At 40.9% G+C, this 21,043-nt stretch overlaps 1 protein-coding gene across 6 annotated transcripts in view; it reads right to left on the reverse strand.

The window, feature by feature from the left end:
* Positions 1-21,043, reverse strand: part of SPOP (speckle type BTB/POZ protein) — a 30,302-nt gene that overhangs the window by 8,792 nt on the left and 467 nt on the right. For 2 of the 6 annotated variants that reach the window (XM_054224121.1, XM_054224122.1), the window contains exons 2-6: positions 18,034-18,105; positions 4,446-4,588; positions 3,961-4,082; positions 2,183-2,334; positions 1,950-2,077 (exon numbers count right to left, since the gene is read on the reverse strand). In XM_054224121.1, the coding sequence (XP_054080096.1) occupies positions 1,950-2,077; positions 2,183-2,334; positions 3,961-4,082; positions 4,446-4,523 (480 nt within the window). In that variant the 5' untranslated portion in view covers positions 4,524-4,588; positions 18,034-18,105. Of the gene's footprint in view, positions 1-1,949; positions 2,078-2,182; positions 2,335-3,960; positions 4,083-4,445; positions 4,589-18,033; positions 18,106-20,541; positions 20,822-21,043 lie in introns of those variants that run through there. The other 4 variants (XM_054224124.1, XM_054224125.1, XM_054224120.1 and 1 more) reach the window with 3 other exon arrangements.

The raw sequence follows: 21,043 nt of genomic DNA on the forward strand, positions 1-21,043 counted from the left end.
CACCTGCAAAACAGAGGTCGAAAAATCCCCAAACAGACAACTAAATGAGGTCAGATTTCAAATGCTTGACAAGGAACATCATTCTCTGCCTTAACAGCATTTTCAGCAAGACATTATCTGTGTTCAGCACCGGACATGAGCAGAGAAGAAAAGGCTTTTTCCTTTTAACTTTAATAAAGCAATGAGAAGGTGCAGCAGAGACACTCGGCAACCTTCTGGTCTACAGAAGACTCCAACATATCCCCACAAAACAAACATCTCGACATCCAGTATTTCTAACTCCTTCGAGAGTTTCCACATACAAAACACGCTTGGTGAAAGTACAGATGTGGACAGCATCACTTGGCACCTGTGGCCAGCAGGGAAGCATGAGGAGAGCATATGGCCCACTGGTTTACATGCTAAGAGATTTACAAGCTCAGGGAAGAAAAAGGAAAAAAAAAGACAAAAAACCAAAACCACAAAAACCGGAGTGGGGGGAAAAACCCCAAACGCAAGTTATTGAAAGTTCTCGCCAAACTGTTTCCAGACAATAAAACCTTCCCCTCTGATATCACTTAAACTTAAGATTTCTCACATGCTAGACTGTGGAACAAACGGAAAGAGAAAACAGAAGACACCAATGCCAGGTGAAGCCAGCAGCAAGTTTTCTCTTCATCCAGAACAAACAAAACCACTGAGCTGAAGCTTTTGAAGGGAGTAATTCAGTAAAGAGTGGACTGATTTGAATTAGTACCGGTTGCCAAGACTGCTGGTGGATCTCAGGTTTATCTACATCACACCTCACAAATTCCCTTCTGGGACATTAATTTTTGAGTTTCGCTCCACAATTATAAGTTTTCTGGCTCTTTTATTTATGAAGGACAGAGTAATTGCCAGATCTACAGAGGTGATATCCAAGACACTGTCCTCTTCTCCTCCCACATTGCTGCAAGTGTTAAAGGAAGGGCTCTCTCCATGACAGTAATAATTTATGCCACTGATTAAACACATATCCTCTAGATGTTTGTTAATTTAAATATGTGCATGTTTATGATGGGAAAATAACCTACTGAAAAAAAAAATAATGAAAAAAAAATAATACCGCTGTCCAACAACTATGACTGATGGGTTTCTCTCACTCCTGAAAGAAAACACAGCAAAAGAAAAGACTCCCATAGAAAACACTGCAGGAGACCCAAAGAGAGAACAACTTGTTCTACCTGTCTTCTGGAAAAAATCACAGCTACAGGAGGTATTTGGTAGTTAAAAAGACAATGAAAGTAAGACAGCAGAAGCTCTGAAGACACTAAATTACGACCATTTAAATTTGCTCATTAAGGTTTCTAAACTTAAATATCTAGAGTTTTAAAAATAAAAAACGCATTTTTGTCTGAAATTAGTATTAGTAAAATAATACTTTTGTAATCAGTTGTAGAAAAATACAAAGACAATGAACAGAAAATTGTGGTTACTGTAAGATTCCCGTATCTCAAATTTTTCTTAAATTTTTCTTTTTGTTGGCTGTATAGACACACTTAGGAAAATAAAGAAAACTCTTCCTTATTCAGTAGGCAAGTAATAGGCGGGCCAGTTTCCACTGCAGAGCTAGTGTTGGTTATTATCCCAAGTGAGTTTTAAATTACAGAGTACAAACAGATGGATGATAATACTAAACCAGAAGTGAAACGATAATCAAACATACTTAATTTCTACCATCATCACAGGTAAAAGACAAATATAAAGTAACAAAAAAATAAATGGAAGTGAAATGTGATGAATTGCACGCAGAAAAAGCCACCAGCCACACAGGCGCGCACACACACGCACAAATAAAATCTAAGTGCCATATAAACATCCAGTATTTCTCCTGACACCTCTGACTCCTTAAAAGCAATGATGAAAAATAAGGTCACATCTACCTTAAGCTAATGGAACTGCTATTCTTTCAGCTTCACAGGAAGACTTACCTCACAGAAGAGAGTGAGTTTGTCATCTGGAAGAAGTCCGTTGGCCTCATCCAAAAGAAAGTCTCTTCTAATAAATTTTTTGAATCCCCAGTCCTTGCCTTGTACAAATCGATACGCTCGCTGGCTCTCTGAAAGAAAGATATGGTGCTTCAAACCCCAGCTGAGTGACTCGCTTGATCAAACAGCAAAAGACAAACAACTGACCCCATCAGACAGAAAGAGGTTTTACACACCCATTGCTTTCGTTTCTTCTCCTTTAGCATTCAGGATGGAGAATTTGAACTTTGCTCGAACTTCACTTTTTGGACAGCTCACCAGCAACAGATAGAGGGAGAGATAATCTTTACTTTCTTCATCCAAGCCTTTAGGGTTCACACGTAAACACCTGTAGAAGCAGGCATCTGAGATGTTAGGAACGGTTTTTGGCAGGTCATTCACAGATTTCAAAGAAAGGGCATTGTAGAATTTTCACAAGAAAATGTACAGCAAACGACTTCTCTTTAACAGCCACTGAACCACAAAGAAATAACGGACAGGTAAATAGAGTGGAACTGTTTGTTACAGTCAGCCTCATGCTACACCTCCAAGAAAGATAATAATATACAGGCAGTAACTATGGGCAAACGAGTTCAAAAAAAAACACAGGGGAGAAGAGGAGGGGGGCTATGGTTTAAATTACTGAAAAGGACCCTGATGTCAACTGTCACCAAAAGGAAAGTGAAAGAAATAGTAGAATGGAGGCAATGGATTTGAGGAATCCAGAGAAATGGTAGGTAAAATTCCACAGGAAGCGACTGAAAGGAAAAATGGATTTCTGGAAGGTTGGTAGTTTCTCAAAAACATAATCCTAGTGTAAAAAGAGAAGAATACTCCTTTGTGAAGAAAAGGTAGTAAGTGCAGGAAGAGGCTAACTCATAAGCACTTCCATGACCTGAAACTTGACACAGAATCTAACAAGAAGCAAAAACTAGGCCAAATGACTAACAGCTCAAACACACAAGGACAAAGAAATCAGAAAGATCTAGACATTAGAATGAGATCTGAGTAGGAAAGGTTATAAAGGTAAGTAATTTAACAGTCCAAGGAAAGCACAGGTCTGCCACCCAAAGGAAGGGAACACAAATTGTATCGCACACACACTAAATTATTTTGTGGCTGATTTGCCACAATCTATACTAAGGAGGTTTAAAGAAAAATGCTAAAACACTTAACATCATTAACAAGGGATAAAATAAGGAACCAGGTGACCATGGATACACTAGGTCAGATGCAAGTCATAGTAGATACACATTATGACCAAAGTCCACTCTGAGTTACTGGAAACTACTTGAGAACTCAGGGAAGGCAAGAAAAGTTTTGAAGGAAAGGAAAAGGGCAAAAATAATGTTATCTTTAAGAAGCAGAAAGAGTTTCTTTAAGAAGCAGAAAGAGTTATAGAACACTGTTACTTTGTTCACCTCTGTGTTAAGTCTCTGAATTCACAAAAAGCTGCCATAAAGAGAAAGGTAGTACAGTAGCAATAGCCTTAACTTGCAGGATTTAGAGTGCAAGCAAAAATTATCTTTTTAACAACATGGAGTATTTGAGTCTGAAACTGGGAGGCTGAAATAGAGCTTGAATACACATGCTGTGGACTCTGATTGGCTTATAGGAGCTTGTCAAGATAAACATCTGTCAAAAATCCCAAACTTAAGACATTAATAATCCTCCACAGCACATCTCTGCTTCAAGGCAGGATGTAGACTCCCTTCTAGCTATGGCTTCTATTACCTCTGATGTTTTTCATTATCAGAGAAACATTGCAAACCGTCAGATCCTCACATTTGTTTTGTGTGTTCGAATGCTATGCTGAACCAACAGTACTTTCTCCGTGTGCATACGTTGTACATTGAAGGACGCAAGAACCCATGTGAAGTACAACTAGTTTTTCATGTATTTGCTCTGTTACAGAACCTCAAATTCTTTCACATAGTTGTACAAACAGGGTGAACCTCTCTGCTCTATTTCTTACCATTTGAGTTTATCATTGGCTCCAGACGAAAAGGTTGAGCTTTTGATGACCTCACCCATTTCTTCTCGGCAGAAGCTAAAGTTGTTTATGGTCCACATGTAGGAAAACTTCACCACCTTGATCTTAAAACAGAGGATAATAGGCGGGTTAGGCTCATACCCACTTGCCCTGGCCATCTTAAAGGCAAAACCTGAGAACTTGGAAGTTTTACTGAGTCACTTGGTGACAAATAACCCCCAAACACAAGACAAGAGAGTCTGGAAATGGCTGGCAGGAGCAGCTGGACCACTCCAACTTCTCCAACTGCCTCCACCAAAGTTCTGCCAAGGGCAGAGGGCAACATTCTACCATTACCATGGTGAACGCTCAGTTAGCAAGCATGACACCATCTGAAAATCCAGACTCTAAACTTGTTCTGAATAAACTTCTTACCACAGCTTCTAATCATGTTACATCAAAAATATCTCAGCACAGCATGGACTTACCTGAGTGTAGCACCAGCTCTCTGCTACAGGTCCACTCGACATTTCTGCCGGAGGAGGGGGACTCGGCACCCTTGACATCGCCAGTTTGAAGATTAAACAGAATTTCACAACTCAGCAGAAGAAATTTATAATTGATCTTCACCCTGTCAGTCCCCCAAAAGAGAAAAAACTTCATGAGTGCTGTTAAATCCTACCGGACAAAAGTTAAAGCCACCATGCTTTCTCCCACCCCCCTAGCACCTTCAAAATACGATGTTACATTTAAACATTTTAAAGTGTTACCATATGTTTTCTGAAGAGGGGATATACCACCTCACTCATTCTTCCAATACGTAGCTCCTTATAGGAATAAGCCCAGCATATAATTTCATTTAAGGAGTCCAAGATCCAAATGGGAGACTCCCCACTTGACTTGGGATTTACTACTTTACCCTGAGGCCACCATTTCTACTCACTAGTTACTCCCTATTTTCACTTTGAGAGTCTCAGACTATCAGAGATCAGACCTGACAAATGAAGTTCTTCATCTGAAAAAGCTACAGGTAGCAACACGCAACCCAAACTCAACAGCAAACCAAATCCCTAGGTTCAGAGTGGCACCAGTAACATTAACAGACTAACTTCCTACAGCTTAAACCTTCTCCTGAAGCCTTACCACTAGGGAAAGTGTCGGTAATGATTCCTCTACTTCAAATCAAATCCCTTTGGCCAGAGGGAAATTCCCATTGTTTTTATGTGCTAGTGAAGTTCCCAGCTTCTAAATTGTCAAACTGTCACCTGCAGAGAACATACGGGGTTAAAACCCCCACAACACACCTGAATGAATACACAGGCACAACTGATAAAACAGGCACCTAGTTACCAGAAGGGAGGGTTTAAAACAAAATAGAATAATCAATCCATCTCTGACTTCTGAGCCCTGATCCCTAAGGCAGATACACAAAACATCTTCAAAGATGAGCTCGGAAACTCAGATTCATAACTCTGGCAGATACAAAAGCATCACATGCCTTACAGTTTAGCCTTCTGCCAAACACTTTCTGTTTTGCAGGTGGTATTTGTCTGCCTTCCCCTTACTGAATAGGACAGACAGCGAACCACAAGAACTCCACTGCTGTTAGTTTTGAACTCAAAAGGATTAAAAAAGGATGAGTAAAAGGCATAAAATTGTTATCTTGCAATACAAATTTCTTTAAATACAAAGGCTGACAGTGAGGTTCATTGGGGAGAAAGGGAAAGCACCGGCTCATGCTCCTGAGGAAGGCCAAGTCATTAGTGTTGAAAGGAAATGGTGGAACGCATAGAGAATATCTAAAAATCCCAAATACCTCAAAACAACAGGGCAATGTTCACAATAAGTACACCAGCATATATGCACGTTATTCCCCTCAAACTGCTGTCAAGAGAATTTGGAGCCTTTAAGCGCAGGGCAGGTCTGTCAGGAGCTAAGAAATGGGTGTTAGACCCTATAGAGATGCACGCTTAACTCAATGGAAATTTATTCCCCGGAGCAAAGCTCAGGGGCAAACAACTCAAGATCTGAACTGCAGACAACCAGCACTAATGTAAAACCGAGTGCTCTCAGATCAGACCGCTTTACAAATGTCTTGCACTTGCAGCTTGTGCTGTGCATGTGGAATGAGGAAAAAAATTGCTTTAAAATGTTGATCAACATTTTAAAAAGAAGGGGACATCAATATGCACTTTAGGTACTTGCTGCAGGCTTTATTACATTAAACTTAAAATTACCACAATTCCTTCAAATAAATTCAATTAAACCGCTCTGTGTCATTCAAATTAAGCCCAAATTAGCAGACATTAGTTTTGCATACTTATCTAACTGCCTTTCCATGGGCAACATTCAGTCTTGCCTCTAAGGACATCACCGCTTCACTGTCTTCAGTCACAAGTCTTTGGAGGATAGATAAAACCTAAATTCCAGCACAAGCAGCAGGAAACACCTCCATCTCTCCGTGGCTGGGGAAGGGATGCCTTTTTGCTGGGTTTAGTCCACAGGCAGGAGAGACCCGAGTTTTTTGCGTCCCCTCGGGGGTTCACAGCAGCACTGCTCAACTCCACCCAGGCTCTTACATTGTTCTGTTCACAGCTATTTTCAAATCGACATTATTCCAGTCATCTGTTTTATAGCACGGGCACAAACGACAGGGACACAAACTCCTGAGAGAAGAATAAGCAACCAGGGAAAGGATGAAGTTTCTTAAGTTCATCCCTCCCCGGTGGCAGCAAACTGTCTGCACTCTGAGCAACTAGATGCTAAGCCTAATGAGAAGGTTTGACCAGAAGGAAGTACAACAAATAAACAAAACACAAGACTGGGATGTGAAATTAGATAATTATTTTTGTTGTTAAAATTTTAATGAATTTCAGTGATTTTAGTTTTTAAGTAACATCTTTCTACTCAAACTACTTGCAACTACTTGCATGGAAGTATTCTGGTCTCTTTTTAAAATACTTCTTTATGCAGAGTTAGAAATAATGCAACGCTTATTTAAGAAGCATTAGAAGGATAAAGAAAAGACATAAAAATAACTTACTTAAATAACCTTGAATTCTCTCAAACACCACCACTATGGCCAAAACAGAGGTGTGAATTAAACCTCAAGTCACAAGGACCTACTCCATCTTCCTCTTAACACGGATTTTGGGAACAGTTTGTCACTGTGCGACACGCTGGAGCTCCACGTGAAGAATGGCTGGAGCGGGCAGCAGTGTCCCATCAGCACCTTCCCAATGATTCCATGAGGCCACAATAGAGTGGAACAGACTATTTCAGTTGGAGGGACCCACAAGGATCATCTAGTCCAACTGCCTGACCAATTCAGGGCTGACCAAAAGTTAAAGCATGTTAAGGACATTGTCCAAGTGCCTCTTAAACACTGACGCGCTTGGGGCATCAACCAGCTCTTGAGGTGGTTCTCGAGGTGGGCTGTTCCAGGGTTTGACCCCCCCCCCAAGTAAATAACTGCTTCCTAGTGCCCAGTCTAAACCCCCCTTGGTGCAGCTTTGAACCATTCCCTTGCATCCTATCACTGGATCCCAGGGAGAAGAGCTCAGCACCTCCCCCTCCACGTCCCCTCCTTGGGAAGCTGTAGAGAGCAACGGTGTCACCCCTCAGCCTCCTTTTCTCCAGGCTAGACAAGCCCAAAGTCCTCAGCCACTCCTCATAGCATGCTCCTTCCAGCCCTTTCGCCAGCTTGGTTGCCCTCCTCTGGACACATTTGAGTACCTTCACATCCTTCTCAAATAGTGGGGCTCAGCACTGCACACAACACTCAAGGTACGGCCACACCAACATTGAATACAGTGGGACCATCCCTCTCTTGACCACCTGGTTCCTACTGAGCTGCTGCCCACCAGCACCCCCAGATCCCTTTCTGCAGGGTGCTCTCCAGCCACCCCTCTCCCAATTTATACTTGTGCCTGGCGTTACTCTATCCTAGGTACAGAATTCAGCATTTGGATTTGTTAAGTTTCATCCCATTAATCACTGCCGATATCTAGATCCCTCTGCAAGGCATCTCAAGAGAGACAATAGCACCTCCCAGTTTGGTATCATCAGCAAACTTGCTAATGGTGGATTCAAATCCTGCGTCCAGACTGTTGATAAATATATTGAACAGAACTGGCCCTAGAATTGAACCCTGAGGAACACCGTTGGTGACTGGTCACCAGCCAGATGTAGCCCCATTTACTACAACCCTTTGTGCACTACTGTCCAGCTGGTTCTTCACCTGCTGCACCGTGAACCTGCTCATCCTCCACTTGCACAGCTTGTCCAGAAGGATGCTGTGAGGAACAGTATCAAAAGCCTTACTAAAACCTAGAAAAACTATATCCACCACCTTCCCTTCATCCACTAGGCGGGTGACCCTATCATAGAAGAATATCAAATTAGTTAAGAGGACTTTCCCTTTGTGAACCCATGCTGACTGTGCCTGATGAGTGCACTGTTCTTTAAATGCCTTTCAGTGGCACCCAGTATAATCTTCATAGTTTTTCCAGGAACTGAGGTTAGACTAACAGGTCTGTAGTTCCCTGGGTCTTCCCTCACACCCTTCTTGTAAACTGGAATGTTGGCTAGCTTCCAGCCAGCAGGGACCTCCCCAGACTCCCAAGACCTTTAGTAGATGAGAGGAGTCCTGTCGTAATATCCGCCAGCTCCTTCAGAACTCTGGGATGAATCCTATCATGCCCCGTGGACTTGTGAACACAACAAACACTGTGAACAATGCTCCTCTTCTTTCCTGGTTTTGGGATAACTACAAGGAACAGAGCCAGAACAGCTTGGATAAGGAACCAACTTCCATGTACAGTGTTTATCAACAATAAGCAGTTTTCTCTAAGATGACTTCTACTTCCAGGTAAACTGAAGCAATTAAGTATCTCTACACACACATTAGAGAAGTGGTTTAACAGGAGAGGCAATTACACAGTTAAAAGACTCCAGCGGGTCCTTCTTGAAGGCAAATTGGTAAATTTAGTGGTAACACCTCCCTTTATGGCATGAAAATGAGGGACTAATGAGGAAGGAAAGAGGAGACAACAACAACTTTCTATGTTACAATGGCACATTCATCAAGCCTGTTGGAACATACTGAGAAGTTGAAGGGTTTCCTGGATGAAGGGCAGAAGTTAATCCTAAATTCTTGTACTTTTCACTGGTCTCCAAGGAGCAAACTCCAGAAGACTGTAGCCATCAATCATATAACTGCTGAAGGATATAGATAATTGTGTGATAAAACTGAAACTTAAACAGCTACTTTCTGTATTTCAACAGGATTTTAGGATGTACCTAAATATTACCTCCATCTTACATACGCAAAGAAGTTTTAGACAGCTTCTGTGGTTTAAAGGCAAGACAAATGTATGAGCTTGAGATACACAGGACTATTTAATTTCCTCTGAGTAACTGTCACTTTTATGTCTTATATCCTTTCCTCCCAGATGGCTTGGATAGGCAGGTGGTAATAAAAGTTATGACAACGTGCTAATAGAATTGCTGCATGCCAGCACGTCATTTGTTACACTTTTAAAATGGCCCAAAAGGGACAAAGGTTCTAGATTTTAAAGGTTTTCTAATACTTGGAAAATACTTTCAATCTAGTATGCCAAAGCTTTCTACAGATGCTTTGTGAGGCAGTTAAATGCAGTTAAAAAAAGATGTTAAACTCCAACATACCCCTTGCTCAACACAGCAATCAACCATCAAATACTTGTCACCAAATGACATCACTGGCACTTTTACTGCTACAGCAAGTCATAATGGGAATAAACAGATAATATCCATCACTGCCTTTTGCAAAAATTATCAGTAAGGAAAAACTTGACGCTTGCTTTGCTTAGCAAGCACATTAACAGAAGAAGCGCATAAAAGGTCAATGAAATATATCCTCAGAAGCGTGCCGTGGAAACTGCCATGTGCCGTTTCACCTTCAAATGCTGCATCGCTTTTCTGCCATGGACCAATATTAAATGTATTTTCAAAGGAACCACAGCTGACTTAAGGTAGAGTTAAGTTTCCAAAATCAGCAGGCACCCCCGGTGTTTATTTGCTCATGAACACTTAATACTTCACCAGTTCACACTTCTTCACTAGCAGTGCTGGCACCTCTGAACTAGGAGTGAATTAAAAAGCGCTGCAGGCAGAGGTTTTAGGAAAACATTTCATAAATAGTTTGGATATCAAAATTCTTTCTGGCAAGGAGAGGCAGGGACAAACTTAAAGGTACAGGCATAAATACCAAGTCACAGGAAACAAAATACAAAATATGACCTATGGACCCCTGCGAGCCCATGTACAGTCTGCAAGTCTCTTACTTCCTTGGATATAAATAACAAACAGCACTTGTCTCTGGGCATAGCTAAGATTACCGTTAAGAAAAAGAATAATTCTCACCTCATTCACAACCACTTCCAGATGAAGACATTTTATCTAAGAACCAGAGCCAGACCAAACATTTTTGAAGCACAGGAAATGTTCCCTTGCCACCTTGTCCTCGTAATTAGCTCCTGACTTAGCAGCTGTACAGACATCTCAGCTCAAAACTTTATCTGCTGTAGAAATCAACAGTCAAAACTATTCTGTGAGCAGCAGAGACTTGACCTGAGAGAGGCGGGGAATCTCAACTCAACAAATAATTCTAGAAGAGGCCTCAAAATTACCAGACTTTCGCTTAGCAGCCTGTCAGTTTCTACTTCTTCTCAAGATAAATCAACTACCTTTTAAGAAATCAGTATTTTACACCAGAAGTTTCCAAATATATTCACTTTCAGTTAAGTTTTATTCAGCAACAGATAACTTACAGAATTCTGTAAAAGAAGCATATTTTAATTAAGTTTAGAAAACTGGGGTGGTTGTGTCTTGGACCAGCAATGCATGAAAGACTATCCAAGAACAGCACAAAGCATGGAGAAAAGGAACAGGACAAAGATAATTGGAGCAATAAAACATGGGGATGAGATATGGAAGCACAGGAAGAGACCATTATCTTCCTGCATTCTTCAAAGCCTTGGAAAGGACAATGGAAGGTCTGAATTTGTTGCCATAAAGAAAGAAAAAGAAGAAAAGGGGAAAAAAAAAAGGGCAAGTTAACTGAAAGAGCAAAGTGGGATGCAATGCTATCTAACTAGTGGATGAATGAGTAAGTTTTCAATGTATAGACTGAACAGGGTGTTACACCACTCTTCCTACTTGGCATACGACATTGCTGGCATGCCCATGCCCAGCAATGATGGACAAAGCGTTCCCAGAGCCCGTGGTGCTAACAACTGCCAGGTGATGCTGATTGCAATGTCTCCTGTGTGGCAGGAAATCTGGTCTAGCTACAAATGCAGGTTGAAAGTCAGGCACTGTGAATTCCAGAGGTTACACAAAGTTGCCTAATTATTAACACTGTAGTGTAGAAGAGACTGCACCAAGGTAGCAAACAACCTGCACCAGTACAAATAGACTAAGATTAGAAATTAACAGTTATGATTCTATGAAAGTGACCCATACCCAAAAACTACATCTTGAAAGGAAGCCTGGTTTACCCAAGCGAGGGGCTTATCTTTCTGGAACAAAGAAACGTGAACAGTTCTACAACAAGAAGCCAATCACCACCTGGAAAAAACATGAATGGGGTATATACAGACTTAACCGTACCTGAATTAGAGGGATGAATAATTTATGCCAAAAAAAGTGGTTAGTGAATCAAGCTTGAATAAAAACCAGGAGTGTGTGCATTACACCTTCCTCTACCTTCTGTGCTTTTAAATCCAAAACACATCTTACTTAACCCAAACCCTGTTGAGTGCCACAAAAACTGCTGAGCTCAAAATGACACATGGAGTTTCATTTACAATCTTCAGTCACAAGAGAACAGACTGGAAAATCAACACAGTCACAGCAGAGAGATAAAAGGAAGGAACTGTCATCCACTGGAAGACACATACCAGGCAAAAGGACCCACAACTTCTCATCTGGGAGACAGAAACAATAGAGAGAACCTGGTTTACTTAAAACAGCGCAAACGATCTCCCTCAATAGTTAACAGTGCCCGTGCTTTTCTCTTGATTCCAGGCACTATGTATCAGTCCTAATTCAGTTTGTAACTTGCCCCCATTATACCATCAGTAGCATTCAGGAACTTTGCGGGTACCTGCTTTTTATTACACCCCAAAGTTGCCAAATACGTTAGAGAAGGCCAAATTCCAGAGGTCACAACAGGGCCCTCTGGACACTGCACAAAAGGAGGATTTTAATTAAGGCAAACACATACACCTTAATTCAGTTTATATCAGAAAACTCATTATCAAGTCAGAACATCCAGAATTAATTTTTGATTTTTTTTAAATGACAGATCATGGAAAAGAGAAGTTACCTACAGAAATCATTTTCAACACAGTTAATAAGATAGGGAGATAGTTATCTCAAAATGCACTGAATGTTGTCAGCCCATTAGAACTCAGTAAGTAAAATTCCACTTTGAGAAATATTCCAAAACTAACAGTTTCTTTTCCATTCTTGGAATGTTTTTCATTTTGTCCCTTAAACCAACTCTCCAGTTATAAGACAGGGAAAAAAAAAGGCTTGGTCACCTACAAAAAATCATAATTCATATGAAACTACTAAGGGATGGGTCAAATGTCAGTGAAACCTCAGCATTGTAAGGAGAATTACAAGTTCTACATTTATTTCGTGGAAAAAGAAACACCATAATTCTTTAGCTATAGACCATCTACCTTCCCTTCCCCCTCCTCCCCAAATATCACCAGATAAAATAGCAAACAGCTAAAACTAAACCAAGGAAAGAGAGAGGAAGTTGGTGGTAAGAAGCAGCCGAGAGTTCTCCAAATAACTTTCTGCTTTATAAACAAGCGCTCCACTGAAAATTTCTGCTCTTCAGTCACTAAGTTGTATTTTTGCCATTCTAAGACTGCTTCACACCAGTGCTTGAACAGATGCAGAAAACTGTATCTCCTTTAATCGCATCCAACCCTAGCTATAAATTACCCAAAGTATATTAGAATTACATCCACACCAGTAAATATAAAAAGTAATCAAATTCTTAAAAGCAAACAAAACTTTTTTTTATTTTACAGTTACTGTTGCATTTGTCACCACTCCTGTTTTCACCAGATGTTTGCCTCCTCTTTAACTCTTTCTACTTCCATCTTTAATCCTCTTGAGGTACAGCCTGAGATGCTTAAAGCTTAAATCTCCAAAACTGGTTTTTGTCAGAAGTTAATCTTCCTCATAATTTTTAAATTCAGATGATAAGCACGTTAAAAAGAAATAAATGTCTTACTTCTTTTTCTCCAAATTCTCCTTTTCACCTCTTTTCTCTTCCCTCCTGCCAATCCATTCATGCACATTTCTCTCCTCCCACAAGGAAAAATGTTATTTGAACGCACCAGCTTAGGTCTTACAGAAACAATCAGCCTGAGCGGCCTTCTGTCTTCAATGAGAAACCTGACCTTATTTGTGAAAAGAAGGGTTTTGTCATTGCCCGTGAACTCTTTTATTTCAGATTCTCCCTCACAGGCAAGTCGTAAAAAGTATTTTACAGCTTCAGTTTCTACTTGTAGCGTAAATTGTTACCTGTCACTTATCAAGTAACTCAGTTGCCACTTTAGCAATTTTTTTTTTTTTGAAAGTAAAACATTTGCACTTTCATAGCATGTAAGTCACCTTCCAAATCAAAAGATAAAGCCATGAAAGCTACTCTTTCCCAGAAAACTTCCTCACATGCCAGGGAAGCCTCTGGCTCTAAAAGCAGGCTGGCAGCAGCAGGGGTTTTGCTCCCCTCCATAGATTGTTCATCTCTCGCCAGAGCGACACGCTGCTAGAAATACCTCACACCTCTAAAATCCCAACGGATTCCCGGGGAGTTGAAAATAACTGGAAGAAAATGCCTAAGTGGTATGATGTCTAATCAGGGAACAAGTGAAAACTGAAAATTAAGCAGGACTGAATTTTTCAAGCTGCTGAGCTGAGACGTGGTACCAAACCCCACTAAAGCACTCAAATGGGATTGCAGATCTGACCTCTCGCAAACCACCAAGACTATAATCCCCTCTGGAGCCTTTTATTTATATCAACTTTCCAGTAATACAAACATCTGGTAGTCCTCACGTAACATTTTCCAGTTGCCATCTTGCGTTAATATTTCTAAGAGCTTATCAAAACCAACTTGAGCTGAAATACAGTTTCTGCCATTATTATTCTGGAAATCAAGCTTTCAAATAATCAATTTAGAGATTATCACGCGTGGCCAGAACTAGACATCAAACTACTGGATTCTTTCACCTACTTGAAATGACTTCAAAATGCTTATGAGAATTACTTTAACCTGCTAAATGTAAAGATCATACAATTGCCAAATAAAACCAAATACAATAAATAAATAGAGCATGCAAACCCAGGTTTTTGGAAATGCATGAAAAGAAATCAACCACTTGCTTCATTCCAACAGAAAGCTCAATCCAGGACTTATTTCTTGCAGATAATAAATAGCAACTGCAAGCTCTCAAAAAGACTCTTGTTTGCAGTCTATCCTACCAGGTTATGCTTCTCCAACACTTCTGTTTTTATAGGCAGGAAAAGTCCCGAATTTTCAAAGTTATTTTGGTCAGTCTTTTCTTGGATCTTATCAGATATCAACATGAGAAGGATTAAGGAGAGAAAGCAGACGGGAATCCAGTGCCAACCAACTTCCACTTCCAAACCATCTATATTTTCCTCAAAAATCAGCAGATGTGTTTTCTATAAAACATATCACACCGACTTCAATAAGGCGTGATGGTTTTGCTAGCATAATTTTAATAATCTTACTCACATTAACATCAAAAAAATAGCATCTTAACATAAATCACACTCTGAAAATAACACAATTATAGCATTCGCCTACACCCATATTTGAATATCCTAACCATTCAAGACCAAGATTATTGAATTAATAAGACAAAGAGCAAAGAAAAATTTCGGTAGCTTAGATTTTCTATATTTAATATGTTTTTAGTCAATAGGAAAAAAGACTGGGCCAGAGGCATTATTATATGTCTGTTTATATTAGTGACACTTTAGAAGCAGGGCGTCAAGGTGCATTCTCTTCACTGCTTTCCGCATTAATGTTTTAACTTGTGTTACAAGTGAAAAAAATTCCAAAGGAAGTATCTTGGACACTGGGAACTGATGTGCTGACTTTTAATTTCAGTTATATATTCTAAGCTGCTGTTGGCATAAACCATTTATTGAATCTTTAAAAAACAGAGGTAAAAGTACATCAAAATAAATTCCCAGAAGATCGCTAAAATTATTTCCCTTTTTACACCAACAAGCCATCTCCATAAACCGCGTCCAGCCTCAAAGAAGAACCCAGTTCTTGTTGCTTTTGTTGTGTTCCTGTTACCTCTTCTGTTCTTATAAACACACTTTAAAAAGTCTTCCTGCTGTTTACCCATCTCTAGTAAAACTCAGTAAGCTACTGGGCAATATTATCAAAAGAGAAATATCAATTTATCAAAAGAGAAATATCAATTATCTGCTAGCCAAGAACCTACTCTAAATCACAGAAGTTATAAATCTTTACCAATGATCAACACTAGCAGCAACGAGCAACAACTTTTATCACACTTGCAGGTTTGGTAAGGTTGGCACCAACCTAAAGCAAGGATGTTGCAGAACATTTCCAGGATACAACTGAATATAACCTGCTGAAATGCTTGTGTTTATGCTCCCTGATTAAAACTACGTTACACAAAATTTCAATGACAGTCATTTCACTGTAATCTTACTTGCTAGAAAGCAGAGGTCTCTAAGTCAGAACACAACATGTGACAGCAATTTTCAAAACTTCTGGACTCAAACACGTACACTGACACCCTGTTCTTCTCTCTGGGAACAAGTATGAGCAAAATCACAAGCTAACAGGAAATCTTAAGAAAACCGTCTGTCTCTCAAATGCCGTAGTGAAATACTGTTCTCCGAATTTCATTAACTGCCCACAAGCACTTCTAAGAAATTAATCAAACTGATCCGTGTGGCTTTTAAGCATAACTTGTTGAGGTTGCACACTTCTACAAAAAAGCAGCTGAGGAAATGAAGGCACCAATACAGTGGTGTCATTTAATATGATTTTGAAATGACAAAGGCAGATCCGTAAGGTCAGGACGCCCAGCTAAAATAGTCTGCCTTCCATGCATCCCGGGAAGGTACTGTATGTCTTCACCGTAAGACAACGGATTCTTGGGGGGGACAACAATACGATAACATTCTTTAACAGCCAGCAGAGTTAATCTGTAGGCATGATTCTAGCCACACTAACTGAAAACTTTTCCATCAATGCAGTCAGCGTCTGTTTCAGCCTCTTTATGCAGCAACACTTGGGAGGCCGCCAGGCAGCTTCTCTGCATTGCTATAGAGCAGCTCCAGCCGATTTAGCGGACTCGTCTCCACCTGCTTGCCCGTCTCACTGCTATAAGCGTGGGTCTAAAACCAGGGCTGTCAGCTGAGCTTTGCTTTCAGACACAAAGGCAAATCCACTATTTTAAATAAAAAATAAAAATTAAAAAGGTTTCTTTTTAAGAGAAGACAAGTGCTTTAAAATCTAAGCTGCAGAAATACAACTTAATAATCTTGGGAAGTCCCCCACTAGCAAACCACTGCTATTAGAGAAAAGTTGCTATATACAATTATGATCCGATTTATGATTTGTTGAACAAATTTCTGCAGTAATGAGCAAAGAATGTAAGCAGAACAGTAACTAAAACCACACTTAAAAAAAATACATGTATTCTTAAATTAAATTACTTCTTCATTTGATGGAGTACCATAAGCGAACTTCTTGTTTGGCTCTAAGATCAGTAAGTTTTCCTAGACCATCTTCTCTGCCCACGCAATTTTGCTTATCTATCAGTTCTTGTTACTAACGAAGATATTCATGTGTTATATTCACTTTGGAGACGGCTTTTTATTGGTAATTATGAGGACCTAGCCTGGATGGAAAGGAGGAAAAAAAAAAAAAAATGAACAACTACACATCGCTGTTTAAGTCCCACAAATCATTTTGCGAACCTCTACAAGTATCATTCCTGCATGTTCATAGTTTAAAAAGTATCAGTTTTTAATTTCCGTTTGACATCAGAAGGTACAGTTGCCATTTTCAGAACACCACACCAGTCTTTTCAGCTTGACGCTGTAGAGATGTCACTGGCACGTCTGACATCACGCGTATGAAAGTGTTCGGCTGTACCTCTGTTAACTCACAGGGTGGCACGTTAACTCCAAAGAACAAGTAGTGATTCAGAGTAGCTTAAACTATCAGTCAGCAACTTAAGTATCCCGGTGTCCAATGATACCCTATCATTTTTACACTGTATTTTACACCCTATCAAGTTCACACACAATGCGACACAGAATGTTTCTGAATACGCAATAAATTTAAGTGTTTAGAGTTTTAAACCTTCCAGTATAGATTCAGAAACAGTATTACGAACTTAGGAATTCCTAAATATTTAAAAGGCTTAAAATTTAGCATATTTTCAAATGAATATTCTGACTTTTTTCTGTATGCAAGTCTCTTAAAGGTGTGCACAAGGGCATCCTTTTTTGCTGGAAAATGATTTCTGTTATCAGAAGTTCGATCAATTTTTTAAAAGCATTAACATTACTGTACATGATTCACAGCCCAAGCATTACATCAGACCCAATTTAAAATGCACAACATACACACTAGATTTCTAATGAAAGCCATTTTTAAAGTCCACAGTCATATAAAATAACCTCGTGAACAAGACCTACAATCCAGGCTAAGAAAAGCTGAACTGAGATCTTGGTATGAAAACTCAAATACTATTTTCTGTAGTCTGTGCATCTAAAGTCACAAGTATCCTACTGGCTTCTACTACATCAATGGCCAAAACTGTATCTTTAGTTATGCATTTAGTGTTGGAGTGTTTAAGCCCTCCCATGGTCCTGCCTTTATAAACTCAAGAGATACCTAAAAATCTACAGAGTTTTAAGACCAGCTACACTACACAGAACACAGCGGTGCAGCTCCTGCCTGTAGCCAAAGAATTTACTCACAGTATAAAAATGAACTCCCAAGTCTTTTCCGGGCATTTGCTACACAGTCAGAGATTCTGCATCTTTTCTGTCCTAAAAATGTGGAGGGGAAAAAAAAAAACAAACAAACCACAAATTACATTTCATGCATGCTACATATTTTCTTGAATTCTCAGCTATGCACATCAGCAAAGAGGAAGAGACTTCCAGAATCACTCAACTCTGTTACAGAGTTCAGTAATGGGACACTTAACAACGTGAAACCAATAATGTTCTATTTACAGATATAGTTTGTGAAAAACAACAGCTTCTTTGCCTCCTCAAGGGTATAGATACTCTAATCTCAAGCTAGTTTCCTGTACCATCATGTGTTTCTAGAACTTAGGACACATGATTTATTTAAGAGGTCTCTCAAGTACAAAGTACGAGACAGAATACAGCAGCTTATCAACTGAGGATCGAGAAACAACACTCTCAATGAAGGCTTTTTTTTTAAAAAAAAAAAAAAAAAACCAACACACTTTTGTTGCATTTCCTCTCTGTGCTGAGTAGGAAACACCAGCAGTCAGGGGTTGGAGGAATACAGCAAGATCTTACATAATACTCCAATCGTGCAGAAAATCGAGCCAAAGCCAGGAGGAGAGAAGGAATTTTACAAAATTACAGTGGATATTTCCAAATGTGGAACTATGAATGCAACTGGTAACCCAGCAATAGCTCCTGATCGTACAACAAACAGGTATCTTTGCCAGCTTTAGTCCCAACTTTGCACAAATAATGTCCAAGAAGAAAGAAAGTGGGTGATTTCAAGTTTACAGGTCCACAGTGAGCTAGGCAGTGGAACGGCAAGCCCACGAGTAAAACGCTGAACAGAAGGGTGTGCCAAGACTAAAGCTGGTAAGTCCCTCTTATTGTAAACTGGATTGGCATCTAGAAAAATCACACAGGGCATCAAACTCTGTTCACGGTACATACCTGACACTAGGTCTGTCTAGAGCCTCAGCTGCAATTCAGAGATTAACCCTAAACCTCCCCCCACACTGGTCAAGCCGGCTCAAGGGAAGCTAACTGAGAGAATTGTTTTTAATATTTTTCAGGTCTAATCAACCTAATACTAGTGCCAGTATGGGTACCTTTTCCATGTTAAAAGATCAGCAAATTGTAAGATCAATTACACAAGAAATAGGGCTTTTTAAGTACTCCACTGTGATCTGTGCAGTCAGCGATGGTGCTGTTCACTGAGCCTATGTGTCAAACCAAAACCTCTTCCATTTTAATTCCCTCCCTGATATGTATCTACGCACAAATCCTGGAGGTTTTGGGGAGGAAACAAAATTAGTTTTATAATAGTGCTAACTATACTCAAGTAAATCACGATATCTGCTTTGACAGTAGTTTCTATGATCTTATGGCAGGTACAGTTTTGTATTACCGTCCTCTACTGATACAGTGACAGGATGACAGCTTGCAATGTACTTCTGCTATCGTGCTGTCTTGATCTCAATACACATCCATGACAAAGTACCATTAAGGAAAAAAAAAAAAAGAAATATGTTTTTTTCCTTCAGGTCACAACAAAACAAGTGACATAATGAAACCAAATCATTCTGGGCATCTGGTTAGAAACTGTCACTGAAAACAAGGCAAGCCAGTTATATGTTTTACTTAAGTAATTTAGGGTTTTTATAACCAACAAGTTCGATTTTATGAAGCATAAATAAAAGTGAAATTCTTCACTTTCATAGGGCTTCACATCAAGCCACTCCAGACAAAAACACTTAGAACTCTAAAGGCAAAGAAAAAAACCCAGGAAATCACAAAAAAGGATTCCTTTTCATTACGTCAATCACAAGTGCAAACATATCTGATAACGCTGAGTTACAGAAAAATGACAACAAATAACAGAACATTCATTATTTTTCTCCTCCCCAAACCCTGTCAGAAAAAGACAATCCCATTTCACAGGCGGCTTTGCAAATACTATGGGAATAATATTTTACATGTATAATACTACCTATCGCTAATCAAGATAGGGCTTGCTACAAGCATTAGCACTCTGCTATCGAATCGCATTAGTGACACTTTTCACTGTGAAAGGCAATTCTCTTGCCTTTCCGTACTGCATGATGATGCACCATTTCCTTTAAACACCACGACAGGCCCGAGACACAGCTGAGAAATACCAGCACTGATCCCAGACACGCTGGGGGTCTCATCCATGGGAAGACCGAGTTCCCTCCGGATTTAGAAATGTGCCTCACGGCCCTCGGCGGCGAAGCCTCGACCTGTCATCCCTTACTTGGCGATGCTGTTAGTCATGCCAGTTTTTCCACTCCAGCCCTGATCTCCCTTCTCCTAGTCGTGTTTCGCCACTCAGCTCCCGGCACCCCACTGAAGCTCTATCCCTGCCTGGGGATCTCGAGGAATCCCCCCCCTCAGGCCTCCCCACAACTTTCCCCCCCCACCCCTCAGGCCCTGCTCCCCAGCCCTCTCCCCTCACAACTCCTGCCCCCTTCCCACCGCTCTTACCTCCCGGCCCTACGAGTGACTCCTGCCGCCGACCCCGCTCCCAGCCCGGCCGGGGAAGCCCCAGAAGCCCTGTCCCAAAGCAGGTGCGGCGGGTGGGGATGGCGGCCCCGGACTCTGCCCCCCGCTCCGCAGCCAGCCCCCCTAACACAACACCAGCAGCTGGGGATCACTATTTGGCAGCATGTCTTCCTCCTCCGAGTCCTCCCGAGCAGAGGCAGAGGCTCATTATTCCGCAGGTCCCCGCAGCACCCTTGTGCGCAGGCGCGGCGCTGACGAACAGGCAGGATATGGCTGTTCCCAGCGCTCCCCTCCCGCCCGCGCACGCGCAGCGGACAGCGCGCCCCTCCCCGCCCCCGACGACGGCCACTGCGCACGCGCAACCCCATTCGCACCGGGCCCCAACGCCCGTCCTCCTACTTCCTCCTGCGCATGCGCCCTGCGCCGCCAGACCGGCTTCCGCGCATGCGCCGCCAGCTCCCAGCCCGCCCTCACCCCCCCGCGC

This window comes from Rissa tridactyla, chromosome 19, assembly GCF_028500815.1.
Source record: "Rissa tridactyla isolate bRisTri1 chromosome 19, bRisTri1.patW.cur.20221130, whole genome shotgun sequence".
Classification (NCBI taxonomy): domain Eukaryota; kingdom Metazoa; phylum Chordata; class Aves; order Charadriiformes; family Laridae; genus Rissa; species Rissa tridactyla.